Genomic DNA, 27,946 nt, shown 5'->3' with positions numbered 1-27,946 from the left:
AACAAATTTTATGAAGAGTATTTCCCTGACAGCGTCCGTTTTGCAAAGGAGGTTGAGTTTTTACAGCTGGTTCAGGGGGGTATGTCTGTTTCAGAGTACACTAATAAATTTAAGCATCTCGTCAGATTCAATACTATGGCCACAAGTGAAGAGTGGCAGTGTAGGAAATTTGAGAATGGTTTACGGAGTGACCTGAAAGTGTTGATTTCCAGTTTGTGTATCCGAACGTTCCCAGCTATGGTGGAGAGGGCCAAGGTGTTGGAGAAGAACTTGGCAGAGGCGGAACGACACAAGAAACAACAAGCAGTAAGGGGACCGATCGTCTCAAGGGGCAATGTCAATCAGAGGGGATCTCCTTATGCTCGTCCAAATCAGTCAGCAAACACAAGTGGGTCTCAAGCCTTGGTTCCTGCCGGACCGTCTGGGCAGTAAGGTAACGTCACTTGTTTTAGATGCGGAGGGCCACATTATCGTTCGTCATGCCCTCAAATGGTGGGCGGGAAACATTGTACTCGGTGCGGAAGGAATGGACATGTGGAGAACGAGTGCAACTCTGGAGGACGAGCGGTAATGAGACCACCAAACGCCGGACGGAATCAGCCAAGAGGTGGACGAGAACAAGCAGTGGGACGGGTGTATGCTATAACTGGAGCGGAAGCAGCAAGTTCAGGTAATCTTGTAACTGGTGAATGTTTGCTGTATGGAATGCCTTGTCGTGTACTGTATGATTCGGGGGCGACTCACTCCTTCATCTCGAAGGCGTGTGTTGATAAACTGGGAATAGCTGAGAGAGAGATGCCGTTCGACTTGGTGGTATCAACCCCAGCGGCTGGAGAGCTTAGGACATCTACCGTATGCATTAGATGTCCTATTGTGGTTGAGGGGCGTAGTTATAAGGTGAATTTGATTTGCTTGCCTTTGAAGGAGTTAGAAGTAATTTTAGGAATGGATTGGTTGGCTACCAGTCGCATTCTTATAGACTGTGGCAAGAAGAAGTTGATCTTTCCAGAAGAAGATGAAGAAGAGTTATCAGTGACGCTTGGCCAACTTAAAGAAGACATCATGGAGGGCGCTAGCTGTTTCCTGATCATGACCCATGAAGATCAGGAATTCGGAACTGTGGTACAAGGACGATCGTTCAAAGGTGGCAGTAATGGACGATCGGTTGTGGATGAGTTTCCGGACGTCTTTCCGGAAGAAATACCGGGACTGCCTCCTGTTCGTGAGGTGGAATTCACCATTGATTTGGTGACGACGGCAGCACCTATCTCAGTTCAACCATACCGTATGGCGCCTGCCGAGTTGGTTGAACTTAAGAAGCAGATTGAAGAACTCATGGATAAGCAATTTATCAGGCCGAGCGTATCACCGTGGGGAGCGCCCGTTCTTTTGGTGAAGAAGAAGGATGGCAGCTCGCGGTTGTGTATTGATTACAGGCAGCTAAACAAGCTGACCATCAAGAATAAATACCCATTGCCGAGGATAGATGATTTGTTGGACCAACTGCATGGGGCGACAGTATTCTCAAAGATTGATTTGAGATCCGGATATCATCAAATCAGAGTTAAGGAGGATGACATTCATAAGACAGCGTTCAGGTCTTGGTATGGGCATTATGAATACGTGGTGATGCCATTTGGAGTGACGAACGCTCCAGCCGTGTTTATGGAGTATATGAATCGCATCTTCAGGCCCTATTTGGATAAGTTTGTGGTCGTCTTCATAGATGATATTCTCATCTATTCCAAGACCGAAGACGAACATGAAGAGCATCTTAGACTTATACTTGGAGTGTTGCAGGAGAAGGAATTATATGCCAAGTTGTCTAAGTGTGAATTCTGGATGAGGGAAATTCAGTTCTTGGGGCATGTGGTGTCGGCTGGAGGTATCTCGGTAGATCCAGCGAAAGTACAAGCGGTACTGGAATGGGGGAGTCCGCGTTCGGTCACTGAGGTGCGTAGTTTTGTTGGACTGGCGGGCTACTACAGACGTTTCATTGAAGGTTTTGCTAAGATAGTAGCGCCGCTAACTCAGTTGACTCGTAAAGATCAGCTGTTCGCTTGGACTGATCGTTGTGAAGCCAGTTTCCAAGAGTTGAAGGTAAAATTGACGAGCGCTCCAGTGTTGATCATTTCGGACACGTTCAAGCCCTTTGAAGTATACTGCGACGCTTCTCACCAAGGGTTGGGCTGTGTGCTCATGCAAGAAAAGCGAGCAGTAGCGTACGCGTCTCGTCAATTGAAAATCCATGAGAACAACTACCCAACGCACGACCTGGAATTGGCAGCGGTCGTCTTTGCACTGAAGGTTTGGAGGCATTATCTGTACGGATCTACATTTCAAGTCTTCAGTGACCACAAGAGCCTCAAATATTTATTTGATCAGAAGGAATTGAACATGAGGCAGAGGCGTTGGTTAGAATTTTTGAAAGATTATGAATTTGAACTGCTTTACCACCCTGGAAAGGCCAATGTAGTGGCGGACGCCCTAAGCAGGAAGACAGTTCATGTCTCGGTGATGATGATTAAAGAGCTAAGTTTGGTGGAGAGTTTCCGAGACCTAAGGTTACAGTTCGATCTGGGAACGAACGTTATTAGATGTTGTAACCTTAGAATTTCCAGTGACGTCTTTGACCGAATCCGAATGAAGCAACGCGAGGACGAGGAATTGTTGAAGATTCTAAGCGCGCTGGGTACGGATCAGGCCAAACATTTCAATACAGGAACGGACGGCCTATTGCGTTACATGGGTAGGACGTGCGTTCCTAATGATGGCGAGCTGAAGAGAATCATTCTGGAGGAAGGTCATCATAGCCGTCTTAGCATGCACCCTAGCATGACTAAGATGTATCAAGACCTCCGGAAATCCTTCTGGTGGCCTGGAATGAAGAATGATGTCGCTCGTTTTGTGGCATCATGCTTGACTTGTCAACGTGCAAAGGCCGAACACCAAAGACCAGGAGGCTTACTTCAGCAGTTGGAAATTCCCGAATGGAAGTGGGACAGCATCTCCATGGACTTTGTGACTCATCTACCACGCACGGTCAGCAATCATGATTCAATCTGGGTGATCGTGGACAGATTAACGAAGAACGCCCATTTCCTGCCCGTTAACTTGAAGATGTCAATGACGAATCTGGCTAAGTTGTATATAAAGGAGATCGTTCGTCTGCATGGAGTGCCTTCAAGCATAATATCAGACCGAGACACGAGATTTACATCTCGGTTTTGGCAATCTCTACAAGGTGAATTAGGAAGCAGATTGCAGATGAGTTCAGCATATCATCCGCAAACGGACGGCCAGTCTGAAAGGACCATCCAGACGCTGGAAGACTTACTGAGGACGTGCGTCCTAGATCACTTGGGCGCCTGGGATGAAGTTCTACCGCTCGTGGAATTCACGTACAACAACAGCTTTCAGGCTAGCATTGGAATGGCGCCGTTTGAAGCACTCTATGGGAGGAAATGCCGAACGCCACTCTGTTGGTTCCAGGAAGGAGAGAACGTACTGACCGGACCTGAGCTCATCCAGCAAACGACTGAGAAAGTGAAGTTGATCCAGGAGAGATTGAAGACGTCCCTGAGCAGGCAGAAATCCTATGCGGATAGGCGAAGAAGACCATTGGAGTTTGCTGCAGGAGACCATGTCTTTTTAAGACTTAACCCTATCACTGGAGTAGGCCGAGCCGTTCGTCCAAAGAAACTATCACCCAAGTTCATAGGGCCGTACCAGATTTTGAAGAAGATCGGACCAGTAGCGTATGAACTTGCCTTGCCTCCTCAACTATCAAATCTTCATCCAGTCTTCCATGTTTCCCAACTCCGGAAGTACATAGCTAATCCTTCTCATGTGTTGGAGCTGGAGAACGTCCAATTACGCCAAGACCGAACGTTGGAGTTACAGCCAGTACGAGTGGAAGACAGCCGCACCAAGCTATACAAAGGAAAGGACGTTCGTCTGGTCAAAATGGTGTGGGACGCGAAGACTGGTGATTCAACGTGGGAAGTCGAAGATGCTATGAGGGACTTGTATCCCCACTTATTTACGGGTGAGTTTTTAATTTTCGAGGGCGAAAATTTTTGTAGTTAGGGGGAATGTGAGGCCCTAGATAATTAGCACTAAAAATCTCTGTCACATCAAATTAATGCACTGATGAGTCACCTGACTGCTCTCATTAATGCACTGCGCCACACACGCAGTCTCATTAAAAACGCACTCACACACTCTGACGCACGCCTGCCAAGTGTCACTTTGGAACCTTCTGAATCTGCAGGGGGAAACAGGTGTCCGCATGAGAGTGCACGTTCGTTTGACGTTGAGAAGAAGGAAATGATTTTCTGAAAACACTTCTTCTCACTCTCTGCATTCACCTTCTTCCTCACGAAACTCTGGCCTTTCATTTTCTCCAACTTCTCTCTAGAACCTCCCAAACTTCTCTCTACTGTAACTCACCAAGCTTTTCTCCGAATTCCATTTCAGAACCGTAGGAACGTTCGTCCAGCTGTGATCTTCCTTTTGGACCGAACAGAATTGGAATCTAAGCTGGTAAGTTCCCTTCTCTAGTAGTTGTCCATTTAGGGTTTCATACGAAACCATGCTCTCGGTTCATGCATGGACTGTATCTGAGTAATCTCTGATTTTGGTATTTAGATCAAGTGAAAGTGTCTAGTGAAACTGAGGGTAGAACGCTGTAAGAGACAAACCCAACTTTTGCATTAGGGCGTACACTGCTATCCAGGTAAGGGAAGCTTATATATTTAATTTATACTTGTATGATTGCATGAAGGCATGATATGGGTTGTTTGTATGAAATATATGTATATGTGCTGTTCTGGATCTGCATGAACGAACCCTGTTGTGCTGTATGAATATATTTTCTGTTGGTTGAAATGCATGTTGAATCGGATTCGTATGAAAGATGTATGACTATAGTATGGTTGAATTTATTAATTTGATGAAATCTGTATAGTATGAGAATTAATCCTGGATATGAAAATTACGAAGTAAGAATCACATGAGAAATAGTGAGTTAACTTAGTTGAAAATCTGGATCTGATAAATTCCCTATGATAAATTACGATCGTCATCGAATGGTCTTACACCGTTCGGTTTCCCTGAAAAAGACTTAGAGTTGAATTCTTTCATTTGGGAAGGGTTCGGTTTGAGAACGAGCGTCTTTATTTGAATTACTATGTTTGAGCGTTCGGCTCCACATAGAGTTGTCGTACGCCTTAAATTTAATAATATTGCATTAAGTAGCGTTCGGTCTTATACTGAACGTTCGTCCTAAATATCGTTCGGTCTTATACTGAACGTTCGTCCTAAATATCGTTCGGTCTTATACTGAACGTTCGTCCTAAATATCGTTCGGTCTTATACCGAAGCGTTCGTCCTAAATAGCGCTCGGTCTTATACCAAGCGTTCGTCATGATTGGGGCTCGGTCATCTACCTAGCGTTCGCATTAATGAAGCGTTCGGTCTTAGATTGAACGCTCGTCCTTATAATTGATTTCTTAACGAACGTAAATAGCGTTCGTCCTAAATGGCTAGTAATTGTATATTGGCGCGTTCGGTCATTGACTGGCAGTCGTCCCATTTTAAACAAAAAGTTCCCAATGTAATTAAGTATTCCTCTTGATGTATCTTCGTCCAAGTTGAGTCAATCTTACCTCTTGGTACTTAAAATATTCTGAAATTGTTTTATTATTTTGGAGTCTTTCTGATTGTTAAAGGGTTCTGCTAAATCTGGTTTTAACGTTCGTCCTATTCCTTCAGAAAGTTAAACGTTCGTCTTTTTAAGAGAGTGGAACATGGAATGAAAATGTTATAAATATGAAAGGTTAAGATGTTTGAACACTATATTAAATGGTTATACGATTATGGAATTTGAACGAGCGTTCCAAGGAGGAACGTCTCAGATATGTTAAATGTTAAATTGGTAAAGTATGACCGTGGATAAGTTAAGACTCGCTGTCCATCCTGATGTTCCGTGATGCTCATCTTCATGTAGAGGAGGGTAGTCATGTGTGGGAACGGTAGGAGGTCCTTAGTCCATAAGTTAACGTGGGCGACGTAAGAACGGACTAACTTCGAGTGGCAGCTGTGAGATTAGATCAGTTACTACACCACTCGGGTGCAAGGACGCTTGTAACTACATGGTTCATACAGTCCGGACGGTCTGTCATATATATATATATATATATATATATATATTTATTTCTATGTTGTTCTATGTTAAGTTACATGTTGTATGTATGTGTTAATTGTATGAATTAAATATTATAAGCTTACCCTTTCGTTTTTCCTTGTGTTGTCATACTGTCTATGTACGTTCGTCCTGTCTTGCAATGATCATCCGTGTGGATGTGAGCAGAAGGCGAGGCTACCCTGGAGGACGTTATTGAGGAAGAGAACTTGGTTGAAGTGGAAGTGAAAGCGGAGCAGTAGGACGTCCGTCTTTCTTTTTGCTTAGAACGCTCATAGATGTTTAGTTTATAAACGTTAGCTTATATTGACGTTCGGTTATTAATTTTGTAAAACCGTTCGTCCAAATCCCTTGTATATGCGCACTTAAGCCGTTCGTTTTAGACTCCCACTGTATACGTTTTATGAGCGTTGCTTTTGTATTGAAGTCGTTCGGCTTTTGAACTCTGTTATTTATGAAGACTGCATTGTTTACTGTTAATGGTAATTAATTCTGATTTATGGTAATTACTGTATTTTGGGATGTTACATGTTACAACTAATTTAATGTGATTATACATTAATATTGATTAAAAAAACTATTAAAAAAACTTCTCCCTAATATTTAAGCTAACAAGAAGTTAGAAAATTTAAAAACAAGAGTCAAAGCTTTACAGAATAGATTGAAAAAAAAAGTTTAAGTGTGATTAAGAAATAACTTAGAAAAAGGAACAATAATAACACGCTCCGCTCTCTCATTTTCCCTTATATAACGCGCAACATCCGCTTTGTTTGGTCAGAAAAGGAACTAAGATGTAATGAAAAAATGATAATTGAGTTGGATTTAGACAACAAATAAAAAATGGTAATTGAGTTCCTAACTTTATATATTTATATATATATATATATATATATATATATATATATTTCCTTTTTTGTTCAAAATGATTGAAACTAAACAGATTTAAATTTACATATTAATTAAATTTCCTTTTTCGGTCATTGACTGGCAGTCGTCCCATTTTAAACAAAAAGTTCCCAATGTAATTAAGTATTCCTCTTGATGTATCTTCGTCCAAGTTGAGTCAATCTTACCTCTTGGTACTTAAAATATTCTGAAATTGTTTTATTATTTTGGAGTCTTTCTGATTGTTAAAGGGTTCTGCTAAATCTGGTTTTAACGTTCGTCCTATTCCTTCAGAAAGTTAAACGTTCGTCTTTTTAAGAGAGTGGAACATGGAATGAAAATGTTATAAATATGAAAGGTTAAGATGTTTGAACACTATATTAAATGGTTATACGATTATGGAATTTGAACGAGCGTTCCAAGGAGGAACGTCTCAGATATGTTAAATGTTAAATTGGTAAAGTATGACCGTGGATAAGTTAAGACTCGCTGTCCATCCTGATGTTCCGTGATGCTCATCTTCATGTAGAGGAGGGTAGTCATGTGTGGGAACGGTAGGAGGTCCTTAGTCCATAAGTTAACGTGGGCGACGTAAGAACGGACTAACTTCGAGTGGCAGCTGTGAGATTAGATCAGTTACTACACCACTCGGGTGCAAGGACGCTTGTAACTACATGGTTCATACAGTCCGGACGGTCTGTCATATATATATATATATATATATATATTTATTTCTATGTTGTTCTATGTTAAGTTACATGTTGTATGTATGTGTTAATTGTATGAATTAAATATTATAAGCTTACCCTTTCGTTTTTCCTTGTGTTGTCATACTGTCTATGTACGTTCGTCCTGTCTTGCAATGATCATCCGTGTGGATGTGAGCAGAAGGCGAGGCTACCCTGGAGGACGTTATTGAGGAAGAGAACTTGGTTGAAGTGGAAGTGAAAGCGGAGCAGTAGGACGTCCGTCTTTCTTTTTGCTTAGAACGCTCATAGATGTTTAGTTTATAAACGTTAGCTTATATTGACGTTCGGTTATTAATTTTGTAAAACCGTTCGTCCAAATCCCTTGTATATGCGCACTTAAGCCGTTCGTTTTAGACTCCCACTGTATACGTTTTATGAGCGTTGCTTTTGTATTGAAGTCGTTCGGCTTTTGAACTCTGTTATTTATGAAGACTGCATTGTTTACTGTTAATGGTAATTAATTCTGATTTATGGTAATTACTGTATTTTGGGATCCGAACGAGTCTGATACGTCCAGCAACACTAGGTTGTTGGAAACCGTGGTTGAAAGGCTGCATCAACAAAACACAACGTTAATGGAGCAGAACGCTACTCTGATGCAGCAAAATCAGGCCGCTATGCAGAGTTTGGAGGCCTCTCGTGCCAACTCTGAAACAACTCAAAGACAGTTGATGGAGATTCTGGCAGCAACCAGACACACTCCGGGAGCGTCCTCTTCTAACGCTGCCCAGCCTACTGCCGAGTGGAGCTTGGAAAGTTTTCTCCAACACCATCCGGTTAAGTTTAATGGTAAGGGCCTCCCTGACGAGGCAGACCAGTGGCTAAGGGACATGGAAAGGATTTTTAACGCCAAGAGATGTCCAGACGAAAACAGGTTGGCGTACACAGAGTATTTATTGACTGGAGAAGCGAGCCACTGGTGGGCGAGCGCGAGAGCCATTCTGACGGACGCTGAACAACCAATCACTTGGGAAGTGTTCAGGAACAAATTTTATGAAGAGTATTTCCCTGACAGCGTCCGTTTTGCAAAGGAGGTTGAGTTTTTACAGCTGGTTCAGGGGGGTATGTCTGTTTCAGAGTACACTAATAAATTTAAGCATCTCGTCAGATTCAATACTATGGCCACAAGTGAAGAGTGGCAGTGTAGGAAATTTGAGAATGGTTTACGGAGTGACCTGAAAGTGTTGATTTCCAGTTTGTGTATCCGAACGTTCCCAGCTATGGTGGAGAGGGCCAAGGTGTTGGAGAAGAACTTGGCAGAGGCGGAACGACACAAGAAACAACAAGCAGTAAGGGGACCGATCGTCTCAAGGGGCAATGTCAATCAGAGGGGATCTCCTTATGCTCGTCCAAATCAGTCAGCAAACACAAGTGGGTCTCAAGCCTTGGTTCCTGCCGGACCGTCTGGGCAGTAAGGTAACGTCACTTGTTTTAGATGCGGAGGGCCACATTATCGTTCGTCATGCCCTCAAATGGTGGGCGGGAAACATTGTACTCGGTGCGGAAGGAATGGACATGTGGAGAACGAGTGCAACTCTGGAGGACGAGCGGTAATGAGACCACCAAACGCCGGACGGAATCAGCCAAGAGGTGGACGAGAACAAGCAGTGGGACGGGTGTATGCTATAACTGGAGCGGAAGCAGCAAGTTCAGGTAATCTTGTAACTGGTGAATGTTTGCTGTATGGAATGCCTTGTCGTGTACTGTATGATTCGGGGGCGACTCACTCCTTCATCTCGAAGGCGTGTGTTGATAAACTGGGAATAGCTGAGAGAGATGCCGTTCGACTTGGTGGTATCAACCCCAGCGGCTGGAGAGCTTAGGACATCTACCGTATGCATTAGATGTCCTATTGTGGTTGAGGGGCGTAGTTATAAGGTGAATTTGATTTGCTTGCCTTTGAAGGAGTTAGAAGTAATTTTAGGAATGGATTGGTTGGCTACCAGTCGCATTCTTATAGACTGTGGCAAGAAGAAGTTGATCTTTCCAGAAGAAGATGAAGAAGAGTTATCAGTGACGCTTGGCCAACTTAAAGAAGACATCATGGAGGGCGCTAGCTGTTTCCTGATCATGACCCATGAAGATCAGGAATTCGGAACTGTGGTACAAGGACGATCGTTCAAAGGTGGCAGTAATGGACGATCGGTTGTGGATGAGTTTCCGGACGTCTTTCCGGAAGAAATACCGGGACTGCCTCCTGTTCGTGAGGTGGAATTCACCATTGATTTGGTGACGACGGCAGCACCTATCTCAGTTCAACCATACCGTATGGCGCCTGCCGAGTTGGTTGAACTTAAGAAGCAGATTGAAGAACTCATGGATAAGCAATTTATCAGGCCGAGCGTATCACCGTGGGGAGCGCCCGTTCTTTTGGTGAAGAAGAAGGATGGCAGCTCGCGGTTGTGTATTGATTACAGGCAGCTAAACAAGCTGACCATCAAGAATAAATACCCATTGCCGAGGATAGATGATTTGTTGGACCAACTGCATGGGGCGACAGTATTCTCAAAGATTGATTTGAGATCCGGATATCATCAAATCAGAGTTAAGGAGGATGACATTCATAAGACAGCGTTCAGGTCTTGGTATGGGCATTATGAATACGTGGTGATGCCATTTGGAGTGACGAACGCTCCAGCCGTGTTTATGGAGTATATGAATCGCATCTTCAGGCCCTATTTGGATAAGTTTGTGGTCGTCTTCATAGATGATATTCTCATCTATTCCAAGACCGAAGACGAACATGAAGAGCATCTTAGACTTATACTTGGAGTGTTGCAGGAGAAGGAATTATATGCCAAGTTGTCTAAGTGTGAATTCTGGATGAGGGAAATTCAGTTCTTGGGGCATGTGGTGTCGGCTGGAGGTATCTCGGTAGATCCAGCGAAAGTACAAGCGGTACTGGAATGGGGGAGTCCGCGTTCGGTCACTGAGGTGCGTAGTTTTGTTGGACTGGCGGGCTACTACAGACGTTTCATTGAAGGTTTTGCTAAGATAGTAGCGCCGCTAACTCAGTTGACTCGTAAAGATCAGCTGTTCGCTTGGACTGATCGTTGTGAAGCCAGTTTCCAAGAGTTGAAGGTAAAATTGACGAGCGCTCCAGTGTTGATCATTTCGGACACGTTCAAGCCCTTTGAAGTATACTGCGACGCTTCTCACCAAGGGTTGGGCTGTGTGCTCATGCAAGAAAAGCGAGCAGTAGCGTACGCGTCTCGTCAATTGAAAATCCATGAGAACAACTACCCAACGCACGACCTGGAATTGGCAGCGGTCGTCTTTGCACTGAAGGTTTGGAGGCATTATCTGTACGGATCTACATTTCAAGTCTTCAGTGACCACAAGAGCCTCAAATATTTATTTGATCAGAAGGAATTGAACATGAGGCAGAGGCGTTGGTTAGAATTTTTGAAAGATTATGAATTTGAACTGCTTTACCACCCTGGAAAGGCCAATGTAGTGGCGGACGCCCTAAGCAGGAAGACAGTTCATGTCTCGGTGATGATGATTAAAGAGCTAAGTTTGGTGGAGAGTTTCCGAGACCTAAGGTTACAGTTCGATCTGGGAACGAACGTTATTAGATGTTGTAACCTTAGAATTTCCAGTGACGTCTTTGACCGAATCCGAATGAAGCAACGCGAGGACGAGGAATTGTTGAAGATTCTAAGCGCGCTGGGTACGGATCAGGCCAAACATTTCAATACAGGAACGGACGGCCTATTGCGTTACATGGGTAGGACGTGCGTTCCTAATGATGGCGAGCTGAAGAGAATCATTCTGGAGGAAGGTCATCATAGCCGTCTTAGCATGCACCCTAGCATGACTAAGATGTATCAAGACCTCCGGAAATCCTTCTGGTGGCCTGGAATGAAGAATGATGTCGCTCGTTTTGTGGCATCATGCTTGACTTGTCAACGTGCAAAGGCCGAACACCAAAGACCAGGAGGCTTACTTCAGCAGTTGGAAATTCCCGAATGGAAGTGGGACAGCATCTCCATGGACTTTGTGACTCATCTACCACGCACGGTCAGCAATCATGATTCAATCTGGGTGATCGTGGACAGATTAACGAAGAACGCCCATTTCCTGCCCGTTAACTTGAAGATGTCAATGACGAATCTGGCTAAGTTGTATATAAAGGAGATCGTTCGTCTGCATGGAGTGCCTTCAAGCATAATATCAGACCGAGACACGAGATTTACATCTCGGTTTTGGCAATCTCTACAAGGTGAATTAGGAAGCAGATTGCAGATGAGTTCAGCATATCATCCGCAAACGGACGGCCAGTCTGAAAGGACCATCCAGACGCTGGAAGACTTACTGAGGACGTGCGTCCTAGATCACTTGGGCGCCTGGGATGAAGTTCTACCGCTCGTGGAATTCACGTACAACAACAGCTTTCAGGCTAGCATTGGAATGGCGCCGTTTGAAGCACTCTATGGGAGGAAATGCCGAACGCCACTCTGTTGGTTCCAGGAAGGAGAGAACGTACTGACCGGACCTGAGCTCATCCAGCAAACGACTGAGAAAGTGAAGTTGATCCAGGAGAGATTGAAGACGTCCCTGAGCAGGCAGAAATCCTATGCGGATAGGCGAAGAAGACCATTGGAGTTTGCTGCAGGAGACCATGTCTTTTTAAGACTTAACCCTATCACTGGAGTAGGCCGAGCCGTTCGTCCAAAGAAACTATCACCCAAGTTCATAGGGCCGTACCAGATTTTGAAGAAGATCGGACCAGTAGCGTATGAACTTGCCTTGCCTCCTCAACTATCAAATCTTCATCCAGTCTTCCATGTTTCCCAACTCCGGAAGTACATAGCTAATCCTTCTCATGTGTTGGAGCTGGAGAACGTCCAATTACGCCAAGACCGAACGTTGGAGTTACAGCCAGTACGAGTGGAAGACAGCCGCACCAAGCTATACAAAGGAAAGGACGTTCGTCTGGTCAAAATGGTGTGGGACGCGAAGACTGGTGATTCAACGTGGGAAGTCGAAGATGCTATGAGGGACTTGTATCCCCACTTATTTACGGGTGAGTTTTTAATTTTCGAGGGCGAAAATTTTTGTAGTTAGGGGGAATGTGAGGCCCTAGATAATTAGCACTAAAAATCTCTGTCACATCAAATTAATGCACTGATGAGTCACCTGACTGCTCTCATTAATGCACTGCGCCACACACGCAGTCTCATTAAAAACGCACTCACACACTCTGACGCACGCCTGCCAAGTGTCACTTTGGAACCTTCTGAATCTGCAGGGGGAAACAGGTGTCCGCATGAGAGTGCACGTTCGTTTGACGTTGAGAAGAAGGAAATGATTTTCTGAAAACACTTCTTCTCACTCTCTGCATTCACCTTCTTCCTCACGAAACTCTGGCCTTTCATTTTCTCCAACTTCTCTCTAGAACCTCCCAAACTTCTCTCTACTGTAACTCACCAAGCTTTTCTCCGAATTCCATTTCAGAACCGTAGGAACGTTCGTCCAGCTGTGATCTTCCTTTTGGACCGAACAGAATTGGAATCTAAGCTGGTAAGTTCCCTTCTCTAGTAGTTGTCCATTTAGGGTTTCATACGAAACCATGCTCTCGGTTCATGCATGGACTGTATCTGAGTAATCTCTGATTTTGGTATTTAGATCAAGTGAAAGTGTCTAGTGAAACTGAGGGTAGAACGCTGTAAGAGACAAACCCAACTTTTGCATTAGGGCGTACACTGCTATCCAGGTAAGGGAAGCTTATATATTTAATTTATACTTGTATGATTGCATGAAGGCATGATATGGGTTGTTTGTATGAAATATATGTATATGTGCTGTTCTGGATCTGCATGAACGAACCCTGTTGTGCTGTATGAATATATTTTCTGTTGGTTGAAATGCATGTTGAATCGGATTCGTATGAAAGATGTATGACTATAGTATGGTTGAATTTATTAATTTGATGAAATCTGTATAGTATGAGAATTAATCCTGGATATGAAAATTACGAAGTAAGAATCACATGAGAAATAGTGAGTTAACTTAGTTGAAAATCTGGATCTGATAAATTCCCTATGATAAATTACGATCGTCATCGAATGGTCTTACACCGTTCGGTTTCCCTGAAAAAGACTTAGAGTTGAATTCTTTCATTTGGGAAGGGTTCGGTTTGAGAACGAGCGTCTTTATTTGAATTACTATGTTTGAGCGTTCGGCTCCACATAGAGTTGTCGTACGCCTTAAATTTAATAATATTGCATTAAGTAGCGTTCGGTCTTATACTGAACGTTCGTCCTAAATATCGTTCGGTCTTATACTGAACGTTCGTCCTAAATATCGTTCGGTCTTATACTGAACGTTCGTCCTAAATATCGTTCGGTCTTATACCGAAGCGTTCGTCCTAAATAGCGCTCGGTCTTATACCAAGCGTTCGTCATGATTGGGGCTCGGTCATCTACCTAGCGTTCGCATTAATGAAGCGTTCGGTCTTAGATTGAACGCTCGTCCTTATAATTGATTTCTTAACGAACGTAAATAGCGTTCGTCCTAAATGGCTAGTAATTGTATATTGGCGCGTTCGGTCATTGACTGGCAGTCGTCCCATTTTAAACAAAAAGTTCCCAATGTAATTAAGTATTCCTCTTGATGTATCTTCGTCCAAGTTGAGTCAATCTTACCTCTTGGTACTTAAAATATTCTGAAATTGTTTTATTATTTTGGAGTCTTTCTGATTGTTAAAGGGTTCTGCTAAATCTGGTTTTAACGTTCGTCCTATTCCTTCAGAAAGTTAAACGTTCGTCTTTTTAAGAGAGTGGAACATGGAATGAAAATGTTATAAATATGAAAGGTTAAGATGTTTGAACACTATATTAAATGGTTATACGATTATGGAATTTGAACGAGCGTTCCAAGGAGGAACGTCTCAGATATGTTAAATGTTAAATTGGTAAAGTATGACCGTGGATAAGTTAAGACTCGCTGTCCATCCTGATGTTCCGTGATGCTCATCTTCATGTAGAGGAGGGTAGTCATGTGTGGGAACGGTAGGAGGTCCTTAGTCCATAAGTTAACGTGGGCGACGTAAGAACGGACTAACTTCGAGTGGCAGCTGTGAGATTAGATCAGTTACTACACCACTCGGGTGCAAGGACGCTTGTAACTACATGGTTCATACAGTCCGGACGGTCTGTCATATATATATATATATATATATATATATATTTATTTCTATGTTGTTCTATGTTAAGTTACATGTTGTATGTATGTGTTAATTGTATGAATTAAATATTATAAGCTTACCCTTTCGTTTTTCCTTGTGTTGTCATACTGTCTATGTACGTTCGTCCTGTCTTGCAATGATCATCCGTGTGGATGTGAGCAGAAGGCGAGGCTACCCTGGAGGACGTTATTGAGGAAGAGAACTTGGTTGAAGTGGAAGTGAAAGCGGAGCAGTAGGACGTCCGTCTTTCTTTTTGCTTAGAACGCTCATAGATGTTTAGTTTATAAACGTTAGCTTATATTGACGTTCGGTTATTAATTTTGTAAAACCGTTCGTCCAAATCCCTTGTATATGCGCACTTAAGCCGTTCGTTTTAGACTCCCACTGTATACGTTTTATGAGCGTTGCTTTTGTATTGAAGTCGTTCGGCTTTTGAACTCTGTTATTTATGAAGACTGCATTGTTTACTGTTAATGGTAATTAATTCTGATTTATGGTAATTACTGTATTTTGGGATGTTACATGTTACAACTAATTTAATGTGATTATACATTAATATTGATTAAAAAAACTATTAAAAAAACTTCTCCCTAATATTTAAGCTAACAAGAAGTTAGAAAATTTAAAAACAAGAGTCAAAGCTTTACAGAATAGATTGAAAAAAAAAGTTTAAGTGTGATTAAGAAATAACTTAGAAAAAGGAACAATAATAACACGCTCCGCTCTCTCATTTTCCCTTATATAACGCGCAACATCCGCTTTGTTTGGTCAGAAAAGGAACTAAGATGTAATGAAAAAATGATAATTGAGTTGGATTTAGACAACAAATAAAAAATGGTAATTGAGTTCCTAACTTTATATATTTATATATATATATATATATATATATATATATATATATATATATATTTCCTTTTTTGTTCAAAATGATTGAAACTAAACAGATTTAAATTTACATATTAATTAAATTTCCTTTTTCGGTCATTGACTGGCAGTCGTCCCATTTTAAACAAAAAGTTCCCAATGTAATTAAGTATTCCTCTTGATGTATCTTCGTCCAAGTTGAGTCAATCTTACCTCTTGGTACTTAAAATATTCTGAAATTGTTTTATTATTTTGGAGTCTTTCTGATTGTTAAAGGGTTCTGCTAAATCTGGTTTTAACGTTCGTCCTATTCCTTCAGAAAGTTAAACGTTCGTCTTTTTAAGAGAGTGGAACATGGAATGAAAATGTTATAAATATGAAAGGTTAAGATGTTTGAACACTATATTAAATGGTTATACGATTATGGAATTTGAACGAGCGTTCCAAGGAGGAACGTCTCAGATATGTTAAATGTTAAATTGGTAAAGTATGACCGTGGATAAGTTAAGACTCGCTGTCCATCCTGATGTTCCGTGATGCTCATCTTCATGTAGAGGAGGGTAGTCATGTGTGGGAACGGTAGGAGGTCCTTAGTCCATAAGTTAACGTGGGCGACGTAAGAACGGACTAACTTCGAGTGGCAGCTGTGAGATTAGATCAGTTACTACACCACTCGGGTGCAAGGACGCTTGTAACTACATGGTTCATACAGTCCGGACGGTCTGTCATATATATATATATATATATATTTATTTCTATGTTGTTCTATGTTAAGTTACATGTTGTATGTATGTGTTAATTGTATGAATTAAATATTATAAGCTTACCCTTTCGTTTTTCCTTGTGTTGTCATACTGTCTATGTACGTTCGTCCTGTCTTGCAATGATCATCCGTGTGGATGTGAGCAGAAGGCGAGGCTACCCTGGAGGACGTTATTGAGGAAGAGAACTTGGTTGAAGTGGAAGTGAAAGCGGAGCAGTAGGACGTCCGTCTTTCTTTTTGCTTAGAACGCTCATAGATGTTTAGTTTATAAACGTTAGCTTATATTGACGTTCGGTTATTAATTTTGTAAAACCGTTCGTCCAAATCCCTTGTATATGCGCACTTAAGCCGTTCGTTTTAGACTCCCACTGTATACGTTTTATGAGCGTTGCTTTTGTATTGAAGTCGTTCGGCTTTTGAACTCTGTTATTTATGAAGACTGCATTGTTTACTGTTAATGGTAATTAATTCTGATTTATGGTAATTACTGTATTTTGGGATGTTACATGTTACAACTAATTTAATGTGATTATACATTAATATTGATTAAAAAAACTATTAAAAAAACTTCTCCCTAATATTTAAGCTAACAAGAAGTTAGAAAATTTAAAAACAAGAGTCAAAGCTTTACAGAATAGATTGAAAAAAAAAGTTTAAGTGTGATTAAGAAATAACTTAGAAAAAGGAACAATAATAACACGCTCCGCTCTCTCATTTTCCCTTATATAACGCGCAACATCCGCTTTGTTTGGTCAGAAAAGGAACTAAGATGTAATGAAAAAATGATAATTGAGTTGGATTTAGACAACAAATAAAAAATGGTAATTGAGTTCCTAACTTTATATATTTATATATATATATATATATATATATATATATATATATATATATATATATATATATTTCCTTTTTTGTTCAAAATGATTGAAACTAAACAGATTTAAATTTACATATTAATTAAATGGAGATAAAAAAAATAGTATTATTTGTAAGAACTAGGATAGATAAATGCTTAGCGTAAAGATTAACACGTGGACGGTTGTACCCTTTCAAGGTAAACGACTTCAATACTTATTTATATACTATTATTCAATGAAGTGAGTGGTAATTCAATATTCTTTAAACTGACACTTAAAAAAAATGATCAAACGAAGGCCATTAGCGTAATTGTGAACCACCGCACCAACCAACTCAATTCAGTTACTCACTGAAACCTTCCACCGACCGCGGCCATGGCTGCGCTGTCCTCCGCCATTGCTTCCGCCGCCAAACCCTTCTCGCTGCCCCAAACCCGCTGCGCCGGAGTGGCGGCGCTCCACTTTCCCAAACCTCACTTCAAGAAGAAGGAATTCAACTTCGCCGAAGTTTCACTCTCACTCCGTTCTCTTCCCCGTCTTCGTGTTTCCTCCAACGATGCTCACTTCAACTCGAGGTCCGAGGAGAGCCAACAGCCACAGCCGAGTTTCGCAGAGTTCATCACTTCGGAGAGAGTCAAAGTGGTGTCCATGCTGGCCCTCGCCCTTGCCCTCTGCAACGCCGATCGCGTCGTCATGTCCGTAGTCATCGTGCCATTGTCCCTTGCCAACGGGTGGAGCCGAGCCTTCGCCGGAATCGTCCAGGTTCTGCACGCCAACTGTTTGAAGAATTGACTCTGATATATTGTTATTTTGGGTTCTTGATGTTATAAATTTTATGGGCATGCAAATCTTTTGACTCTCAACTGACTGTAAATAATCCTTGGCATCACTTGTTGAAAGTTACACACATCGACTAGGCCAATTTATAGTATATAAATAGAATAAACTTTTCTTTACAAATTAATTTTATAACAATTTATGGCATATAAATGAAACAAACTTTAGTTTGCAAATTAATTTTATAAGATTGAATTAAACTTTCAGTTCATAACATAAATATCGGATATCCGAGTCATGTCTTAGAGTATATTGTTCCAATGTTATATGCTATTAGTCGTAATTAGATTTTCTATTAATGTTTGGAAATAGGTGTGTTGAAAGTATCACATTAACTAAATTGACTAAAGATAGGATCAATTTGTAGGTTTTTAATTAAAATCGATAGATGTATTTATGAGTTTGTGTGATTTGTTTGCAGAGTAACACTTTATTCTGATTTTATTGTGGGGTTGGTTTGTGGTGATGTAGTCGTCTTTTTTGTGGGGGTATCTGGCTTCTCCTATAGTTGGAGGGATGTTGGTGGATAACTACGGTGGCAAAGTGGTAATGGCTTGGGGAGTGGCCTTGTGGTCACTTGCTACTTTTCTTACGCCTTGGGCTGCTCAGACCTCTCTCTTGGCTCTCCTAGTCGTTCGTGCTATGCTTGGCGCTGCTGAAGGTGTCGCTCTTCCTTCCATGAATAACATGGTTGCCAGGTAAGGTGACTCTTTACAAACTTGATTTTGGTCAATGTTGTGTCTGAAGCAAAGCGATTAATGTTTGGAAAGCTTTCTTTATCTCAAAAGACTTGTTTGTAGCAAAGACTAGTGTAAATTGCATAATTCAGAGCACCAAACATGAGTTTGAAAACGGCACTGTGAAACTGAAACCAAATACAGCGCTCGTTTTATGCCTTCTGCTGCACAACTTTCGTTGAGCTGGTAGTTATAATGTTATAATACTATGGTTATGTTATGATTTACGAGTTTTTATCTTTTGTCATGGCATTAAAGGGGCTTTGCTTGTCTCTTTGTCGTGATTGTGTGAACTATGAAGTTGCTGGATTGAGAAAGGCTTGATATTTGATGTCTAACATGAGCTTATCGGAAAAGGCTTTATATTTATAATGATTGGTTTTGGTTCTTTGTTTAAGATGGTTTCCAAAAACAGAACGATCAAGGGCTGTCGGAATCTCGATGGCTGGGTTTCAGCTTGGATGTGCAATAGGGCTCACACTTTCTCCCATTCTCATGTCGCAAGGTGGTATATTTAGTCCCTTTGTGATTTTTGGACTGTCTGGTTTTCTTTGGGTGTTGGTGTGGTTGTCAGCAACGTCTAGCACTCCTGACCGGAGTCCTCAAATATCAAAATATGAGCTGGAGTATATATTAAATAGAAGGCAGACGTCTTTTCCAGTGGAGACATCTAAGTCCAAGAAAGTTAAAGTGGTCCCTCCTTTCAGGCGCTTGCTTTCAAAGCTGCCAACATGGTCTCTGATCGTTGCTAATGCCATGCACAGTTGGGTAATGTTTCATACTCCGGCATTTGTTTAGTTGTTACTGGTGCTCTAAATTGGAGTTGTTAATTGTCATGTTTGATGGCAAATTGTCATTTATCATGTTGCAATTCGGATCACATATCTTGTTGCAATTTCCATGTGGCAATCTAACCTTCAGTTCCCAGTCTAGCCACATCATGTGGCTTCTTATTTGTTTCCCATTTTGTTTTTTTTTTCCTATTCACAGGGTTTTTTTATTGTTCTTTCATGGATGCCCATATACTTCAGCTCGGTAAGTTCTGTCTTATTTAGTTTTGTGAATGATAAAAATATTTAGAAATAAACACTCATGTATAAATGGCTTTACATTGTAGGTGTATCGTGTGGATCTCAGACATGCAGCATGGTTTAGTGCAGTTCCATGGGCTGTGATGGCTATCATGAATTACCTTGCTGGTTTGTGGTCGGATATGATGATACAAAGTGGTATAAGTGTCACTTTGACTCGGAAGATTATGCAGGTATGTTGCATTGCATACATTATAAAGAGAGAAGAGACATAGAACATATTGCATTTCTACAAGGGCAGACTTTAAATTTATGCCTTCTAATAGATTGCAAATGAATTGTGAATTATCGGTAACAAATTTCTATTTCTAATTTAGTTAAAAGCTATATTTCCCTATTGTATTAATGTCACGACTCATTGCAAACTGCTCCCGGATTTTTGGGAGAATGAGATACGCCAACCCAAGTGACCCTTTAGGAATTGAAACAGAAAAACCACAGTGAGTGATTATTTGGACATTATGCATAAATCATTCTAGGCTGACCCTATCTGAATTTCTTCCAATATCTTTATTGTTTTTCATCCTTTCAATGTATTTTTTTTGTGTGTGTTTGTATCTTTTAAAGCGTAAGATCATTGAGAAGTATCAGTTAAGTACTAGTTTGTCCTTGCTGTTTGGAGGCAGAAGATATAGGACAGGTGTCAATGGATGAGTGGAGAGAGAAAGAGGGAATTATCCTTTGTTGTTTCAGTTTTTATCTGAATCTCATAGTTCTCTATTCTTTCCTATTTCTGGTTTTGGATGGTGCCCAATTGTGTCATTTGATTAATGTAGTTGACCCCATTTAGTGGGTAAAAGCTTTGATTGTCTTCTTATTGTAGTTATCTTAATTTTCTCAACTCGTATCCTAGTTTGAACTTGGTTGTTCTCACTATGTATTAGTTTACAATGTAATGTTTGTGAGCACATTCGCTGCAGACCATTGGTTTTGTTGGTCCTGGACTCTGCCTCATTGGCTTAGCGACAGCAAAAAGCCCCTCAGTTGGCTCTGCTTGGCTTACTTTAGCTTTTGGCCTGAAATCTTTCAGTCACTCTGGCTTTCTTGTGAACCTTCAGGTTTTCTACTTTATGTCAAACAATTTTTTTTTGTTAGTAGTTCCCTCTCCTAATATAATGTCCATTTCCTTTGTCATCACAGGAGATTGCACCACAGTACTCTGGTGTTTTGCATGGTATGCTTTCATCTTGTGGTAAATGTATTGTATATGTTTTGTTACATTCAATAAAATTAGTAGCACATTTTTATCAGGAAATACATTTGAAATCGTTTGGAGCCTGTATTGTGTTATCCTTATTAATGATGTGTTGTAAAAGGTACTATTTAACTAGCAAAGGAATTAGTTGAAGAAATTTTCTTGTGCTATTTATTTAATCTATTGAGCTATAATTGGCCAAGCTCTGCTGTAGATGTATAAAGCACGCACTTCATGAAAGTTTCATGTTGCTTGGATGGATGCAAGACCTGGAATTGGATAGATTGGACTTTGACTTTTAACATTCAAAGGAATTTTAATGCTAGGTAGTGGTCTTTTAACATATATGGCAAAAATAGGGTAAAATATGTGCACAATCTGTCAAATGCTGGGAAAATATTTGTCTGTGTGATTCACAATTAGATTTCTTATAATGAAGACCTCTTGATTTCTTATTGTAGGAATATCGAATACTGCTGGAACATTGGCTGCTATTATAGGAACAGTTGGAGCTGGGTTTTTTGTTGAGCTAGTCGGTTCCTTCCCAGGATTTTTGTTGCTTACATCGTTCCTTTATTTTCTTGCTGCTCTTTTCTACTGCCTATTCTCTACTGGAGAAAGAGTAAATTTTGATGATCCTGGTGAGTATAAATATACGTAGATTTGCTTTTCAACTTGCATATATGTTTAGAACTTTTTCCTGCCGTATTAGTGTTGCTTTTGTGGACACTGGTACATCCCCTGTGTAGTCTTGTTTGTAAGTCTCGAAAACTAAAACGAATATAGGGAGGATATAAAGAAAAATAGTATTGTGTGAGGAAAAAATATTGGATCTAACATAAATAGTCAAGATTAAACCATTAGGAAATGTGATATTTTATGTTAGTAATTGGACTTTAAGCCTAACTCATCTTCGGTGTATAAAACTAATATAAGGAGGATATAAAGTAAATAATATTGTTTGAGGAAAAAATATTGGATCTAACATAAATAGTCAAGATTAAACCATTAGAAAATGTGGCCTTTTATGTTAGGATTTAACTTTAAGCTTAATTCAACTTCACAAAATAGTTTGTAAAGTGAGGTTTGCATCCATTTATATATTGTGAATTGGTATTATCTCTAGTCAACGTGAGACTTCCAACACAACTCCGGCAAGGCATATGCATCTTGTGAGTAGAACTAGACATTAATGGATGATCTGGTAGAATAATAGACTCAACAAATAACAAATTTCATTAAGATAAGTTCTAACCCATGGATTTCAATAGGATAATCTCTAAACTTGATTATGATACCATGTTAAGAATGAATTATAAACCTAACTCAATCATCCAAAATTGGCTTGTAAGATGATGTTTGTACCATTTATATATTATAAAATCAGCTTATCTCTAGTCAATGTAGAATCTCCAACATTTTATACTACACTTAATTTGTTTCATCTGTATAACTTGCATGGTTTAAGATTTATTTTGCTCACTTACGATAAATAAATCCTCCCTGAGTGAATATGCTCTCTCTATAATTTACGTTTTACAAAGTATTCTTTTGTATGTTAAAATAAATTTTAGAATTTTAATTTTGTTATAGTAAATGCTGAACTCTTGTTAATTTGTAAATTGCTGATGAGATGTATTTCAAACTCTCATAGCTGTTGTCTGAGAGTGGTGGAAGTTACTGTATCATGTACAGTTCAATTTCTTGTATGCCAAAGGAGATAGCCGAAGAATGACAGAGATGGTTACGTGTTCTAACCATCACGGTTGTGAAGTGTAAAACAGATACTAACCATCTACATAGTGTAAAATGATCTATATATAGTTTGCTTTTTGCTTTCCCATTTGTATTGACATAAAGCATTTGGAGTTTTTAGGTTTTTTGTGTTCCGAGAATGAATTTAGAAAAAGAGAAGAAAAAAAGTACAGTAAAAAGGTTTATTTTCTGATCTTGCTCATCATGGAGTCCATTTTTGTGCTTTGCACTCCCTAAGGCTGTGTTTGCCCGTCTAAACATTTATAGACACTATTAGTACATAAACATTTATAGACACTATTAGTACATAAACATTTATAGACACTATTAGTACATAAACATTTATAGACACTAGTAGTTTATAACATTCTATTATTTTTCTGTTCCTATTCTTAATACTTTAAAATAATAAAATAAAACTCTCCCCTTCTCTCTTAATGGACAATAAACCTTAACCGTATTGTTTATTTTAAATTTTTATAAGAATTTGCAAATTGAACTAATAATTAAAATGATATGACTTGAAAATATGTTTTAATCTATAAAATGAATGAAGTTACACAACAAAAAATCGTTTGTACATGTCTTGTTTTCTTTCGTTTAAGTAATTGAAAAATCGTTTTTGCCAAACATTTTAATGTAGTAAGCTTTTTTAATTAATTATGAATTAAGTGTTTTTATTGCATACATTTAATATTATGCGGTAGTTTAGTCACAAAGATGAAAAAGACTAAAATCATCTACCGTTCTTTAAGAAATAAGAAGCATGTTATTTCCCATCTACGGTTCTTGTTACAATGAGTGTCACGTTATACGGACTCTTCCAATAATAACTCAAAGAGAATTTCTTCCTGCATCCCATGTTTCCATTTTTCTGCACCCCCTACTTTTTAAAACATCAATTATACTTCTGCTAAAATTATAGTTTTGGATTATACAACATGTAACACAAATTTGAAATTACATTTTAGATTATTTATAATGCAAATTTATATTTCAAATACACAAATTTGAAATTACATTTTAGATTTTTTATAATGCAAATTTACAATTCAAATTATACGTTCCTTAATATAACTTTAGAATATAATTCAAAATATAAATTTACATTTCACAACAATGTACTATCATAATGTAAATTCTCAATAAAAACCCTAACCATGAAAGTTCAACGTTTTCTCTATCTATCCCAAATCACATGGTTTAAAGTGAGAGTCAGAATGACCCCTTGCTTGGCTCATACTCTTTTTTTTGTCACGTGTTATTCTTCCACTCCGAAGTTGCTTTTGGAAGAAGAAGTATCCACGATTGTTTCCAAAAACCTGTTAAGTACACACTTCTTAAAGGGGAAAGCTTGAACCTTTAATGTACTACCCATTTTTCATTAGTGTTTGAGTAATGGAATCGACTTTTTATGTCGTTTTGCATCTCCCATGAAGTGGAGAAGATTGTTTCGCTATCGGAGTATTTTTCTTTAACTGGATTTTCAGTGTAGGGTGATGAAGGAGGCACTCGTGGGGGAATAGATGACAACACACAACAACGACAGTGTTGTTCTTCCATCCAATAAATGAACCAAATAGGAACAAGAAGAAGAAACACAATGAAATACATCTCAATAAATACTTAGTTTTAAACTCGTGTTTACACACTAGTAGGTGTTTGGTTGTGTGTTTATTAAAATGCATTTAGAAATTGATGAAAAAATTAATAATTATTTTTAAATTTATAATTAAGTTTTGAATAGAACTTAATGTAACAAATGATTTATAAGTCTAGTAAATCTATATATATATATATATATATATGTGTGTGTGTGTGTGTGTGTGTGTGTGTGTGTGTGTGTGTGTGTGTGTGTGTGTGTGTGTGTGTGTGTGTGTGTGTGTGTGTGTGTGTGTGTGTGTGTGTGTGTGTGTGTGTGTGTGTGTGTGTGTGTGTGTGTGTGTGTGTGTGTGTGTGTGTGTGTGTGTAAAAATATAAATAGTAGATATGGTAAAAATACAAAAGATAAAGTATGTACAAAAATATAGAGTAGGCTCTCTAAAAGTATAAAGGATGTGTATAAATATGTAAAGTAAACTCGCTAACAATACAAATCAATGTATGAATAGATTGGTCTAATGTGTTTTCTTATACTCGTCTAATCAGTGTATTGATAAACTTATCTAATTAATATATGGACATGCACATTTAATATCTATTGCTAGATTTGTCTAATCAGTATATACGCAAACTTGTTTAATGTTCCAATACTCATATAATCATATAATTGATAGAGTCATCTAATGTGTATTAATAGACTCATCTAATGTGTATTAATAGACTCATTTAATGTGTATATGAACAGTTTTGTCTAATATATATTATTATACTCATATAATTAGTGTATGAACAAACTCGTTTAATGTGTGTTGTAAGACTCGTTTAATTAGTGTATGGACAAACTCATTTATTATGTATTCTTATAATCATCTAATCAATGTATGAAGTGACTCATCTAATGTTTTTTGTTATATTCATTTCATTAGTGTATAGATAGACTCATCCAACGTGTATTGTTAGACTTGTCTAATGTGTATTGATAGACTCATCTAATGTTTTTCACTAGACTTACCTAATCAGTGTTTGAATAGAATCATCTTATGTGTATTGCAAGATTCATGTAATTAGTGAATGAATAAACTTGTATAATTTGTATTAACAAGTTTGTCTAATGTATATTGCAAGATACATCTAATTAGTGAATGGACAAACTTGTTTAATATGCATTGCAAGATACATCTAATTAGTGAATAAACAAATTTGTCTAATGTGTATTAATAGACTTGTCTAATTTATGTATAAAAAAACTTGTATAATATAGATAAAGACTTACTCGTCTAATTAATGTATGAAAAAAAATTGTTAGACTCGTCTAATCAATATATTGACAGACTCATCTAATATATTTTTCTATACTCATTGATCGCATACCTTCTAGCCATGACCAAACATGTTCAAGAAGAGTTAAAGTCATATGTGAAAGATGGGCCTAGACTCTCTCTCTTGGACCATCATAGAGTTTTTGGTAGAGTAGAATAATTTGGGCCTTGTATTTTGGGTCAAGTAGTCTAAGATTTATTTGAGTTTTGTATTATGGACCATATTGTAGGATTTAATTTGAGTCTTGCATTTGAGCCAAGTAATGTAGGGTTTTTATACCACTAGGGTCAACAAAGGTCAAGGTCCAATGTTGACCCAAAGTCGATGTCCATGTGCTAGGTTCACCAAGGGGTCAAAGTTTTTAACCTAGCTTGGTGGACATGGAGAATGGTTGTCCAAGCTATGTGAGAGTGGTCACGTGTCAAGCTCACATTGGAGAGAAATACTCAAAGTTAGTGGGCACATGTCACTTTAGGAATAGAGAGAAGGTTGCTATCACTCATATAATCAATGTATTTTTATACTTGCTTAGCAATTTTTGTTATTATCATCTAATTAATGTATGAAATGACTCATCTAGTGTATGTTGTTAGACTCATAAAATTAGTGTATGAAAAAATTTGTCTAATCAATATGAGTGCAAAATTGCTAATTTGTATTTCAAGACCAGACTAATTAGTGAATGGACAAATTCGTATATTAATTTACTCATATATACTTTTATTAAAATTAATTAGAAATCACAAAAAAAAGTAAAAGTAAAAATGAAAATGAAAATTATAATTTTTTATTAAATAATATCAACTTGTTTTTTATATAATAAAAATATGAAAAATATTCAATAATAGAAATATTTATATTATAATTTAATAAAATAATAAATACAACTTTTTAATTTTTTATTGACAGTTTTTTATGATAAAATTATTATATAGCTATTTTTTTGGATATCAATGTAAACAATTTGTATTATTAATAAGTATATATTATTTTTTAAATACTATAATTTTAAAAAATAAAAGTAAAATATATTTTTTTGAATTTAATTTTATTAAATTACCAAATAATTAAAAATCGTAAAAAGACAAAATTAAAATTGAAGAACAATACTAAATGACAGGTAATTATAAATACTATTTTTTATTAAAAAAATAAGTTTAATTTTTACACAATAAAAATATGAAGAATATTAAAAATAAGAATATTTATATTATAAATTATTATAAAAATGATAGACAAAATAACCATTTTTGCAATTGTTATTTAATTTATTAGATATTAAATTATAAAGTTAATATATATATATATATATATATATATATATATATATATATATATATATATATATATTACAGTAAATCAGTTTAAAAATAAATCAAATGAAAAAAAAAGTGAAATAACTATTTAGAGAAATATTTTTTTATATACATCTAAACAATTTGTATTATTGATAAATGTATTATATTTTTTGGATTTACTTGATCACAAAAAAATATAATTGTTTCTCTCAGTCTTTCTTATTTTATTTTCGCATTTATCATCTTCAATTAGTCTTCTTTTTACTTTAAGGATCATTTTTCTTCTTTTTGATGTGACTCGGTCTACTATAATTAGTATTCCTATTGTTTGTGATCCTCTCATTGTGCCTAGTCCACCGTTATATTCTCCTCCATCACCACTTCATGTTTATAGTCTAAGACATCATTTGCAACAACCACTAAATGACTCACTTCAAGTGCCAACTATTTTGTCACTCCGGCTTCAAAAACTGAGTTTGACCTTCCAAATTCCCTCCATAAAGGTACATGTTCTACTTGTAATCTTTCCACATTATATTGCTTTGAGTTATCATAGATTATCTTCACCATTTTATACTTGCCCTTTGTAAGACCCT

General features: G+C 38.2%; 1 protein-coding gene across 2 annotated transcripts; it reads left to right on the top strand.

The window, feature by feature from the left end:
- The first annotated feature begins 17,760 nt into the window (after positions 1–17,760).
- Positions 17,761–23,332, top strand: PHT4;3 (phosphate transporter 4;3). 2 transcript variants are annotated; one of them, XR_007029108.2, is made up of 9 exons: positions 17,761–18,277; positions 18,824–19,050; positions 19,488–19,857; positions 20,080–20,124; positions 20,207–20,353; positions 21,101–21,238; positions 21,321–21,354; positions 21,590–21,701; positions 21,837–21,973. XR_007029108.2 is itself a non-coding variant. In XM_047317555.2 (9 exons), exons 1-9 carry the CDS (start codon positions 17,891–17,893, stop codon positions 23,038–23,040), a joined length of 1,539 nt encoding a protein of 512 aa, XP_047173511.1. In that variant the 5' UTR covers positions 17,763–17,890; the 3' UTR covers positions 23,041–23,332. The 2 variants fall into 2 exon arrangements, 1 of the variants encoding a protein (XP_047173511.1); XM_047317555.2 differs by lacking the exon at positions 21,590–21,701 and adding an exon at positions 23,030–23,332 and having other exon boundaries at positions 17,763–18,277; positions 21,837–22,016.
- Positions 23,333–27,946: the final 4,614 nt, after the last annotated feature.

Source organism: Vigna umbellata, chromosome 1, assembly GCF_029865625.1.
Source record: "Vigna umbellata cultivar VRB3 chromosome 1, Vumbellata_1.0, whole genome shotgun sequence".
NCBI lineage: Eukaryota > Viridiplantae > Streptophyta > Magnoliopsida > Fabales > Fabaceae > Vigna > Vigna umbellata.
Note: the sequence above shows the minus strand (reverse complement) of the source record. Positions and strands in the feature narration are given on the sequence as shown.